General features: G+C 42.0%; 1 protein-coding gene across 1 annotated transcript; it reads left to right on the top strand.

Annotated features, from left to right (window-relative positions):
* Positions 1-3,306: 3,306 nt before the first annotated feature.
* On the top strand, positions 3,307-13,699 carry LOC143364745 (uncharacterized; the record flags this gene model as incomplete). The annotated part of the gene is made up of 2 exons (XM_076804917.1): positions 3,307-3,432; positions 13,649-13,699. Coding segments are annotated over 2 exons (177 nt in total), but the record flags the coding sequence as incomplete, so codon positions are not given.
* Positions 13,700-14,040: the final 341 nt, after the last annotated feature.

Raw genomic sequence — 14,040 nt, 5'->3', positions numbered from 1 at the left:
ATTCACTCTTCACTTCACTTCACCCCTCACTTCACTTCACTCTTCACTTCACTTCACTCTTCACCTTACTTCACTCTTCCCTTCACTTCACTCTTCACCTCACTTCACTCTTCACTTCACTTCACTCTTCACGTCAATTCACTCTTCACTTCACTTCACTCCTCACTTCACTTCACTCTTCACTTCACTTCACTCTTCACTTCACTCCTCACTTCACTTCACTCTTCACTTCACTTCACTCTTCACTTCACTTCACTCGTCACTTCACTTCACTCTTCACTTCACTTCACTCTTCACTTCACTTCACTTCACTCTTCACTCCATTTCACTCTTCACTTCACTTCACTCTTCACTTCACTTCACTCTTCACTTCAATTCACTCTTCACTTCACTTCACCCCTCACTTCACTTCACTCTTCACTTCACATCACTCTTCACTTCACTCCTCACTTCACTTCACTCTTCACTTCACTTCACTCTTCACTTCACTTCACTCTTCACTTCACTTCACTCTTTACTTTACTCCAAATTCACTTCACCCTTCACTTCACTTCACTCTTCACTTCACTTCACTCTTCACTTCACTCTTCACTTCACTTCACTTCACTCTTCACTTCACTTCACTCTTCACTTCACTTCACTTCACTCTTCACTTCACTTCACTCTTCACTTCACTTCACTCTTCACTTCACTTCACTTCACTCTTCACTTCACTTCACTCTTCAATTCACTTCACTCTTCACTTCACTTCACTCTTCACCTTACTTCACTCTTCACTTCACTTCACTTCTTCACTCCTTCACTCTTCACTTTCACTCTTCACTTCACTCTTCACTTCACTTCACTCTTCACTTCACTTCACTCTTCACTCCACTTCACTCTTCACTTCACTTCACTCTTCACTTCACTTCCCTCTTCACTTACTTCACTCTTCACTTCACTTCACTCTTCACTTCACTTCACTTCACTCTTCACGTCAGCTTCACTCTTCACTCCACTTCACTCTTCACTTCACTTCACTCTTCTCTTCACTTCACTCTTCACTTCACTTCACTCTTCACTTCACTTCACTCTTCACTTCATTTCACTCTTCACTTCACTTCACTCTTCACTTCACGTTCCCTCTTCACTTCACTACACTCTTCACTTCACTTCACTCTTCACTTCACTTCACTCTTCACACCAATTTCACTCTTCACTTCACTTCACTCCTCACTTCACTTCACTCTTCACTTCACCTTCACTCTTCACTTCACTCCTCACTTCACTCCTCACTTCACTTCACTCTTCACTTCACTTCACTCTTCACTTCACATCACTCTTCACTTCACTTCACTTCACTCTTTACTTCACTTCACTCTTCACTTCACTTCACTCTTCACTTCACTTCACTATTCACACCAATTCACTCTTCACTTCACTTCACTCCTCACTTCACTTCACTCTTCACTTCACTACACTCTTCACTTCACTCTTCACTTCACTCCTCACTTCACTTCACTCTTCACTTCACTCCACTCTTCACTTCACTTCACTCTTCACTTCACTTTACTTCACTCTTTACTTCACTTCACTCTTCACTTCAATTCACTCTTCACTTCACTTCACCCCTCACTTCACTTCACTCTTCACTTCACTTCACTCTTCACCTTACTTCACTCTTCACTTCACTTCACTCTTCACCTCACTTCACTCTTCACTTCACTTCACTCTTCACTTCAATTCACTCTTCACTTCACTTCACTCCTTACTTCACTTCACTCTTCACTTCACTTCACTCTTCACTTCACTCCTCACTTCACTTCACTCTTCACTCCACTTCACTCTTCACTTCACTTCACTCTTCACTTCACTTCACTCTTCACTTCACTTCACTCTTCACTTCACTTCACTCTTCACTCCATTTCACTCTTCACTTCACTTCACTCTTCACTTCACTTCACTCGTCACTTCACTTCCACTCTTCACTTCACTTCACTCTTCACTTCACTTTACTTCACTCTTTACTTCACTTCACTCTTCACTTCACTTCACTCTTCACTTCACTCCTCACTTCACTTCACTCTTCACTTCACTTCACTCTTCACTTCACTTCACTCTTCACTTCACTTCACTCTTCACTTCAATTCACTCTTCACTTCACTTCACCCCTCACTTCACTTCATTCTTCACTTCACATCACTCTTCACTTCACTCCTCACTTCACTTCACTCTTCACTTCACTTCACTCTTCACTTCACTTCACTCTTCACTTCACTTCACTCTTTACTTTACTCCAAATTCACTTCACCCTTCACTTCACTTCACTCTTCACTTCACTTCACTCTTCACTTCACTCTTCACTTCACTTCACTCTTCACTTCACTCTTCACTTCACTTCACTTCACTCTTCACTTCACTTCACTCTTCACTTGCACTCTTCACTTCACTTCACTTCACTCTTCACTTCACTTCACTCTTCACTTCACTTCACTTCACTCTTCACTTCACTTCACTCTTCACTTCACTTCACTTCACTCTTCACTTCACTTCACTCTTCAATTCACGTCACTCTTCACTTCACTTCACTCTTCACCTTGACTGTCACTCTTCACTTCACTTCACTCTTCACTTCACTTCACTCTTCACTTCACTCTTCACTTCACTTCACTCTTCACTTCACTTCACTCTTCACTTCACTTTACTCTTCACTTCACGTTCACTTCACTCTTCACTTCACTTCACTCTTCACTCCACTTCACTCTTCACTTCACTTCACTCTTCTCTTCACTTCACTCTTCACACACACCCCCCCCCCCCCTTCTTCTTCTTCCCCTCTCTCTCACCACACACCACACCACACCACACACCTCACCACACCACACACCACATCACACCACACTCCACACCACTCCACACACCACACCACACCACACCACACCCCACACCTCACCACACACCACACCACACCACACACCACACCACACCACACACCACACCACACACCACACCACACCACACACCACACCACACCACACACCACCCACACCACACACCACCCACACCACACACCACACCCCACCACACACCACACCACACCACACACCCACCACACCACACCACACACCACACCACACCACACACCACACCACACCACACCACACACCACACCACACACACTCCACACCACACCACACCTCACACCACTCCACACACCACTCCACTCTCACACACCTCACCACTCCACTCCACACACCACACCTCACACCTCTCCACACCTCTCACCACACCACACACCACTCCACACCTCACACCTCACCACACCAGAACCACACCCCCTACACCACCCCTCACACCACACCACACCTCACACCACACCACACCTCACTCCACTCCTCACCTCACACCACACCACACAACTCACCACTCCTCACACACTCCACACCACCCACCTCACCACACAAACTCACACCACACCACACTCCCCACCACACCTCACACCACTCCTCTCCACACTCCACTCCTCACCACACACCACTCCACTCCACTCTCCTCACCACACAACACACCTCACCTCACACCACACCACTCCTCACACCACTCCATCCCACATCACCACCCCACACCACTCCTCACACCACTCACCTACCACACTCACACCACTCTCACCACACCTCATCCTCTCCACTCCACTCCTCACACCCTTCACCTCCACTATCCACTCCTAACCACTATCCACTCCACTCCTCAATCCTCATCCTCTCACCACACACCAAACCTCTCCTCTAACCAATACTCACCACACTCCACTCCTACACTCACTCCACCTCAACCAATCCAAACCTCTATCCTCACCTCCCTCTATCCTATCCTATCCTCTATCCAACCTATCCTCTATCCAATCCTCACCTCACTCTCTATCCACTATCCTATCCTATCCTCTCATCCACCTTATCCTCTATCCAATCCTATCCTCTATCCATCCTATCTTATCCTATCCTATCCTCTAACCAATCCTATCACTATCCTATCCTACCCTCTATCCTACCCTATCCTATCCTCTATCCTATCCTATCCTCTATCTATCCTATCCTCTATCCTATCCTATCTTCTATCCTATCCTCTATCCTATCCTCTATACTATCCTATCCTCTATCCTATCCTATCTTCTATCCTATCCTATCCTCTATCCAATTATATCCACTATCCTATCCTATCCTCTATCCTATCCTATCCTCTATCCTATCCTACCCTCTATCCTATCCTATCCTATCCTCTATCATATCCTATCCTCTATCCTATCCTATCCTCTATCCTATCCTATCTTCTATCCTATCTTCTATCCTATCCTCTATCCTATCCTATCCTCTATCCTATCCTATCTTCTATCCTATCCTATCCTCTATCCAATTATATCCTCTATCCTATCCTATCCTCTATCCTATCCTATCCTCTATACTATCCTATCCTCTTTCCTATCCTATCCTCTATCCTATCCTATCCTCTATCCCATCCTATCCTCTATCCTATCCTATCCTCTATCCTATCCTATCCTCTATCCTATCCTCTCCTCTATCCTATCCTATCCTCTATCCTATGCTATCCTCTATCCTATCCTATCCTCTATCCTATCCTATCCTATCCTCTATCCTATCCTATCCTCTATCCTACCCTATCCTCTGTCCTATCCTATCCTCTATCCTATCCTATCCTCTATCCTATTCTATCCTCTATCCTATCCTATCCTCTATCCTATCCTATCCTCTATCCTATCCTCTATCCTATCCTCTATCCTATCCTATCCTCTATCCTATCCTATCCTCTATCCTACCTTATCCTCTATCCTATCCTATCCTCTATCCTATCCAATCCTCTATCCTATCCTATCCTCTATCCTATCCTATCCTATCCTCTATCCTATCCTATCCTCTATCCTATCCTATCCTCTATCCTATCCTATCCTATCCTCTATCCTATCCTATCCTCTATCCTATCCTATCCTATCCTCTATCCTATCCTCTATCCTATCCTATCCTCTATCCTATCCTATCCTGTATCCTATCCAAATTCTACCCTACCCTCTATCCTATCCTATCCTCTATCCTATCCTATCCTCTATCCTATCCTATCCTCTATCCTATCCTATCTTCTATCCTATCCTCTATCATATCCTATCCTCTATCCTATCCTATCTTTTATCCTATCCTATCCTCTATCCAATCCTATCCTCTATCCTATCCTATCCTCTATCCTATCCTATCCTCTATCCCATTCTATCCTCTATCCTATCCTATCCTATCCTCTATCCTATCCTATCCTCTATCCTATCCTATCCTCTATCCTATCCTATCCTCTATCCTATCCTATCCTCTATCCTATCCTATCTTCTATCCTATCCTCTATCCTATCCTATCCTCTATCCTATCCTATCTTCTATCCTATCCTATCCTCTATCCAATCCTATCCTCTATCCTATCCTATCCTCTATCCTATCGTATCCTCTATCCTATCCTTTCCTCTATCCTACCTTATCCTCTATCCTATCCTATCCTCTATCCTATCCTATCTTTTATCCTATCCTATCCTCTATCCAATCCTATCCTCTATCCTATCCTACCCTCTATCCTACCCTATCCTATCCTCTATCCTATCCTATCCTCTATCCTATCCTATCTTCTATCCTATCCTATCCTATATCCAATTATATCCTCTATCCTATCCTATCCTCTATCGTATCCTATCCTCTATACTATCCTATCCTCTATCCTATCCTATCCTCTATCCTATCCTATCCTCTATCCCATCCTATCCTCTATCCTATCCTATCCTCTATCCTATCCTATCCTCTATCCTATCCTCTCCTCTATCCTATCCTATCCTCTATCCTATGCTATCCTCTATCCTATCCTATCCTCTATCCTATCCTATCCTATCCTCTATCCTATCCTATCCTCTATCCTACCCTATCCTCTGTCCTATCCTATCCTCTATCCTATCCTATCCTCTATCCTATCCTATCCTCTATCCTATCCTATCCTCTATCCTATCCTATCCTCTATCCTATCCTCTATCCTATCCTCTATCCTATCCTATCCTCTATCCTATCCTATCCTCTATCCTACCTTATCCTCTATCCTATCCTATCCTCTATCCTATCCAATCCTCTATCCTATCCTATCCTCTATCCTATCCTATCCTATCCTCTATCCTATCCTATCCTCTATCCTATCCTATCCTATCCTCTATCCTATCCTATCCTCTATCCTATCCTATCCTATCCTCTATCCTATCCTCTATCCTATCCTATCCTCTATCCTATCCTATCCTGTATCCTATCCAAATTCTACCCTACCCTCTATCCTATCCTATCCTCTATCCTATCCTATCCTCTATCCTATCCTATCCTCTATCCTATCCTATCTTCTATCCTATCCTCTATCATATCCTATCCTCTATCCTATCCTATCTTTTATCCTATCCTATCCTCTATCCAATCCTATCCTCTATCCTATCCTATCCTCTATCCTATCCTATCCTCTATCCCATTCTATCCTCTATCCTATCCTATCCTATTCTCTCTCCTATCCTATCCTCTATCCTATCCTATCCTCTATCCTATCCTATCCTCTATCCTATCCTATCCTCTATCCTATCCTATCTTCTATCCTATCCTCTATCCTATCCTATCCTCTATCCTATCCTATCTTCTATCCTATCCTATCCTCTATCCAATCCTATCCTCTATCCTATCCTATCCTCTATCCTATCGTATCCTCTATCCTATCCTATCCTCTATCCTACCTTATCCTCTATCCTATCCTATCCTCTATCCTATCCTATCTTTTATCCTATCCTATCCTCTATCCAATCCTATCCTCTATCCTATCCTACCCTCTATCCTACCCTATCCTATCCTCTATCCTATCCTATCCTCTATTCTATCCTATCCTCTATCCTATCCTATCTTCTATCCTATCCTCTATCCTATCCTCTATCCTATCCTCTATCCTATCCTATCCTCTATCCTATCCTATCTTCTATCCTATCCTATCCTCTATCCAATTATATCCTCTATCCTATCCTATCCTCTATCCTATCCTATCCTCTATCCTATCCTACCCTCTATCCTATCCTATCCTCTATCCCATCCTATCCTCTATCCTATCCTATCCTCTATCCTATCCTATCCTCTATCCTATCCTCTCCTCTATCCTATCCTATCCTCTATCCTATGCTATCCTCTATCCTATCCTATCCTCTATCCTATCCTATCCTATCCTCTATCCTATCCTATCCTCTATCCTATCCTATCCTCTATCCTATTCTCTCCTCTATCCTATCCTATCCTCTATCCTATGCTATCCTCTATCCTATCCTATCCTCTATCCTATCCTATCCTATCCTCTATCCTATCCTATCCTCTATCCTATCCTATCCTCTATCCTATCCTCTCCTCTATCCTATCCTATCCTCTATCCTATCCTATCCTATCCTCTACCCTATCCTATCCTCTATCCTATCCTATCCTCTATCCTATCCTATCCTCTATCCTATCCTCTATCCTATCCTATCCTCTATCCTATCCTATCCTCTCTATCCTACCTTATCCTCTATCCTATCCTATCCTCTATCCTATCCAATCCTCTATCCTATCCTATCCTCTATCCTATCCTATCCTATCCTCTATCCTATCCTATCCTCTATCCTATCCTATCCTATCCTCTATCCTATCCTATCCTCTATCCTATCCTCTATCCTATCCTCTATCCTATCCTATCCTCTATCCTATCCTATCCTGTATCCTATCCAAATTCTACCCTACCCTCTATCCTATCCTATCCTCTATCCTATCCTATCCTCTATCCTATCCTATCCTCTATCCTATCCTATCTTCTATCCTATCCTCTATCATATCCTATCCTCTATCCTATCCTATCTTTTATCCTATCCTATCCTCTATCCAATCCTATCCTCTATCCTATCCTATCCTCTATCCTATCCTCTATCCTATCCTCTATCCTATCCTATCCTCTATCCTATCCTATCCTGTATCCTATCCAAATTCTACCCTACCCTCTATCCTATCCTATCCTCTATCCTATCCTATCCTCTATCCTATCCTATCCTCTATCCTATCCTATCCTCTATCCTATCCTATCTTCTATCCTATCCTCTATCATATCCTATCCTCTATCCTATCCTATCTTTTATCCTATCCTATCCTCTATCCAATCCTATCCTCTATCCTATCCTATCCTCTATCCTATCCTATCCTCTATCCCATTCTATCCTCTATCCTATCCTATCCTCTATCCTATCCTATCCTCTATCCTATCCTATCCTCTATCCTATCCTATCCTCTATCCTATCCTATCCTATCCTCTATCCTATCCTATCCTCTATCCTATCCTATCCTATCCTCTATCCTATCCTCTATCCTATCCTATCCTCTATCCTATCCTATCCTGTATCCTATCCAAATTCTACCCTACCCTCTATCCTATCCTATCCTCTATCCTATCCTATCCTCTATCCTATCCTATCCTCTATCCTATCCTATCCTCTATCCTATCCTATCCTCTATCCTATCCTATCCTCTATCCTATCCTATCCTCTATCCTATCCTATCCTCTATCCTATCCTATCCTCTATCCTATCCTATCCTCTATCCTATCCTATCCTCTATCCTATCCTATCCTCTATCCTATCCTATCCTGTATCCTATCCAAATTCTACCCTACCCTTTATCCTATCCTATCCTCTATCCTATCCTATCCTCTATCCTATCCTATCCTCTATCCTATCCTATACTTTATCCTATCCTATCCTCTATCCCATTCTATCCTCTATCCTATCCTATCCTCTATCCTATCCTATCCTCTATCCTATCCTATCCTCTATCCTATCCTATCCTCTATCCTATCCTATACACTATCCTATCCTATCCTCTATCTTATCCTATCCTCTATCCTATCCTATCCTCTATCATATCCTATCCTCTATCCTATCCTATCCTCTATCCTATCCTATCCTCTATCCTATCCTATCCTCTATCCTATCCTATCCTCTATCCTATCCTATCCTCTATCCTATCCAATCCTCTATCCTATCCTATCCTGTATCCTATCCTATCCTATCCTATCCTATCCTATCCTATCCTATCCTATCCTCTATCCTATTCTATCCTATCCTATCCTCTATCCTATGCTATCCACTATCCTATCCTATCCTCTATCCTATCCTATCCTATCCTATCCTCTACCCTATCCTATCCTCTATCCTATCCTATCCTCTATCCTATCCTATCCTCTATCCTATCCTATCCTCTATCCTATCCTATCCTCTATCCTATCCTATCCTCTATCCTATCCTATCCTCTATCCTATCCTATCCTGTATCCTATCCTATCCTATCCTATCCTATCCTATCCTATCCTATCCTATCCTATCCTCTATCCTATCCTATCCTCTATCCTATCCTATCCTCTATCCTATCCTATCCTCTATCCTATCCTATCCTCTATCCTATCCTATCCTCTATCATATCCTATCCTCTATCCTATCCTATCCTCTATCCTATCCTATCCTCTATCCTATCCTATCCTCTATCCTATCCTATCCTCTATCCTATCCTATCCTCTATCCTATCCAATCCTCTATCCTATCCTATCCTGTATCCTATCCTATCCTATCCTATCCTATCCTATCCTATCCTATCCTATCCTCTATCCTATTCTATCCTATCCTATCCTCTATCCTATGCTATCCACTATCCTATCCTATCCTCTATCCTATCCTATCCTATCCTATCCTCTATCCTATCCTATCCTCTATCCTACCTTATCCTCTATCCTATCCTATCCTCTATCCTATCTAATCCTCTATCCTATCCTATCCTCTATCCTATCCTATCCTATCCTATCCTCTATCCTATCCTATCCTCTATCCTATCCTATCCTCTATCCTATCCTATCCTCTATCCTATCCTATCCTCTATCCTATCCTATCCTCTATCCTATCCTATCCTCTATCCTATCCTATCCTCTATCCTATCCTATCCTGTATCCTATCCTATCCTATCCTATCCTATCCTATCCTATCCTATCCTATCCTATCCTATCCTATCCTATCCTCTATCCTATCCTATCCTATCCTATCCTCTATCCTATGCTATCCACTATCCTATCGTATCCTCTATCCTATCCTATCCTATCCTATCCTCTACCCTATCCTATCCTCTATCCTATCCTATCCTCTATCCTATCCTCTATCCTATCCTATCCGATCCTCTACCCTATCCTATCCTCTATCCTATCCTAACCTCTATCCTATCCTATCCTCTATCCTATCCTATCTTCTATATTATCCTCTATCGTATCCTATCCTATATCCTATCCTATCCTCTATCCTATCCTATCTTCTATCCTATCCTTTCCTCTATCCTATCCTATCCTCTATCCTATCCTATCCTCTATCCTATCCTATCCTCTATCCTATCCTATCTTCTATCCTATCCTCTATCCTATGCTATCCTCTATCCTATCCTATCTTTTATCCTATCCTATCCTCTATCCAATCCTATCCTCTATCCTATCCTATCCTCTATCCTATCCTATCCTCTATCCTATCCTATCCTCTATCCTATCCTATCCTCTATCCTATCCTATCCTCTATCCTATCCTCTATCCTATCCTATCCTCTATCCTATCCTATCCTCTATCCTACCTTATCCTCTATCCTATCCTATCCTCTATCCTATCCTACCCTCTATCCTACCCTATCCTATCCTCTATCCTATCTTCTATCCTATCCTCTATCCTATCCTCTATCCTATCCTATCCTCTATCCTATCCTATCTTCTATCCTATCCTATCCTCTATCCAATTATATCCTCTATCCTATCCTATCCTCTATCCTATCCTATCCTCTATCCTATCCTACCCTCTATCCTATCCTATCCTATCCTCTATCATATCCTATCCTCTATCCTATCCTATCCTCTATCCTATCCTATCTTCTATCCTATCTTCTATCCTATCCTCTATCCTATCCTATCTTCTATCCTATCCTATCCTCTATCCAATCCTATCCTCTATCCTATCCTATCCTCTATCCTATCGTATCGTCTATCCTATCCTATCCTCTATCCTAACTTATCCTCTATCCTATCCTATCCTCTATCCTATCCTATCCTCTATCCTATCCAATCCTCTATCCTATCCTATCCTGTATCCTATCCTATCCTCTATCCTATCCTATCCTCTATCCTGTCCTATCCTATCCTCTACCCTATCCTATCCTCTATCCTATCCTATCCTCTATCCTATCCTATCCTCTATCCTATCCTATCCTCTATCCTATCCTATCCTCTATCCTATCCTATCCTCTATCCTATCCTATCCTCTATCCTATCCTATCCTCTATCCTATCCTATCCTCTATCCTATCCTATCCTCTATCCTATCCTATCCTCTATCCTATCCTATCCTCTATCCTATCCTATCCTCTATCCTATCCTATCCTCTATCCTATCCTATCCTCTATCCTATCCTATCCTCTATCCTATCCTATCCTCTATCCTATCCTATCCTGTATCCTATCCAAATTCTACCCTACCCTTTATCCTATCCTATCCTCTATCCTATCCTATCCTCTATCCTATCCTATCCTCTATCCTATCCTATACTTTATCCTATCCTATCCTCTATCCCATTCTATCCTCTATCCTATCCTATCCTCTATCCTATCCTATCCTCTATCCTATCCTATCCTCTATCCTATCCTATCCTCTATCCTATCCTATACACTATCCTATCCTATCCTCTATCTTATCCTATCCTCTATCCTATCCTATCCTCTATCATATCCTATCCTCTATCCTATCCTATCCTCTATCCTATCCTATCCTCTATCCTATCCTATCCTCTATCCTATCCTATCCTCTATCCTATCCTATCCTCTATCCTATCCAATCCTCTATCCTATCCTATCCTGTATCCTATCCTATCCTATCCTATCCTATCCTATCCTATCCTATCCTATCCTCTATCCTATTCTATCCTATCCTATCCTCTATCCTATGCTATCCACTATCCTATCCTATCCTCTATCCTATCCTATCCTATCCTATCCTCTACCCTATCCTATCCTCTATCCTATCCTATCCTCTATCCTATCCTCTATCCTATCCTATCCTATCCTCTACCCTATCCTATCCTCTATCCTACCTTATCCTCTATCCTATCCTATCCTCTATCCTATCCAATCCTCTATCCTATCCTATCCTCTATCCTATCCTATCCTATCCTATCCTCTATCCTATCCTATCCTCTATCCTATCCTATCCTCTATCCTATCCTATCCTCTATCCTATCCTATCCTCTATCCTATCCTATCCTCTATCCTATCCTATCCTCTATCCTATCCTATCCTCTATCCTATCCTATCCTGTATCCTATCCTATCCTATCCTATCCTATCCTATCCTATCCTATCCTATCCTATCCTATCCTCTATCCTATCCTATCCTATCCTATCCTCTATCCTATGCTATCCACTATCCTATCCTATCCTCTATCCTATCCTATCCTATCCTATCCTCTACCCTATCCTATCCTCTATCCTATCCTATCCTCTATTCTATCCTCTATCCTATCCTATCCGATCCTCTACCCTATCCTATCCTCTATCCTATCCTAACCTCTATCCTATCCTATCCTCTATCCTATCCTATCTTCTATATTATCCTCTATCGTATCCTATCCTATATCCTATCCTATCCTCTATCCTATCCTATCTTCTATCCTATCCTTTCCTCTATCCTATCCTATCCTCTATCCTATCCTATCCCCTATCCTATCCTATCCTCTATCCTATCCTATCTTCTATCCTATCCTCTATCCTATGCTATCCTCTATCCTATCCTATCTTTTATCCTATCCTATCCTCTATCCAATCCTATCCTCTATCCTATCCTATCCTCTATCCTATCCTATCCTCTATCCTATCCTATCCTCTATCCTATCCTATCCTCTATCCTATCCTATCCTCTATCCTATCCTATCCTCTATCCTACCTTATCCTCTATCCTATCCTATCCTCTATCCTATCCAATCCTCTATCCTATCCTATCCTCTATCCTATCCTATCCTATCCTATCCTCTATCCTATCCTATCCTCTATCCTATCCTATCCTCTATCCTATCCTCTATCCTATCCTATCCTCTATCCTATCCTATCCTGTATCCTATCCAAATTCTACCCTACCCTCTATCCTATCCTATCCTCTATCCTATCCTATCCTCTATCCTATCCTATCCTCTATCCTATCCTATCCTCTATCCTATCCTATCTTCTATCCTATCCTCTATCCTGTCCTATCCTCTATCCTATCCTATCTTTTATCCTATCCTATCCTCTATCCAATCCTATCCTCTATCCTATCCTATCCTCTATCCTATCCTATCCTCTATCCTATCCTATCCTATCCTCTACATTATCCTATCCTCTATCCTATCCTATCCTCTATCCTATCGTATCCTCTATCCTATCCTCTATCCTATCCTCTATCCTATCCTATCCTCAATCCTATAATATTATCTATCCCATCCATTACTCTATTCTATTCTCTATCCTATCCTATCCTCTATCCCATTCTATCCTCTATCCTATCCTATCCTCTATCCTATCCTATCCTCTATCCTATCCTATCCTCTATCCTATCCTATCCTCTATCCTATCGTATCCTCTATCCTATCCTCTATCCTATCCTCTATCCTATCCTATCCTCAATCCTATAATATTATCTATCTCATCCATTACTCTATTCTATTCTCTATCCTATCCTATCCTCTATCCCATTCTATCCTCTATCCTATCCTATCCTCTATCCTATATTATACTTTATCCTATCCTATCCTCTATCCTATCCTATCCTCTATCCTATCCTCTATCCTATCCTATCCTCTATCCTATCCTATCCTATCCTCTACCCTATCCTATCCTCTATCCTATCCTATCCTCTATCCTATCGTATCCTCTATCCTATCCTCTATCCTATCCTCT

The sequence above is a fragment of the Halictus rubicundus genome, unplaced genomic scaffold (genome assembly GCF_050948215.1).
Source record: "Halictus rubicundus isolate RS-2024b unplaced genomic scaffold, iyHalRubi1_principal scaffold0918, whole genome shotgun sequence".
Classification (NCBI taxonomy): Eukaryota; Metazoa; Arthropoda; class Insecta; order Hymenoptera; family Halictidae; genus Halictus; species Halictus rubicundus.
Note: the sequence above shows the minus strand (reverse complement) of the source record. Positions and strands in the feature narration are given on the sequence as shown.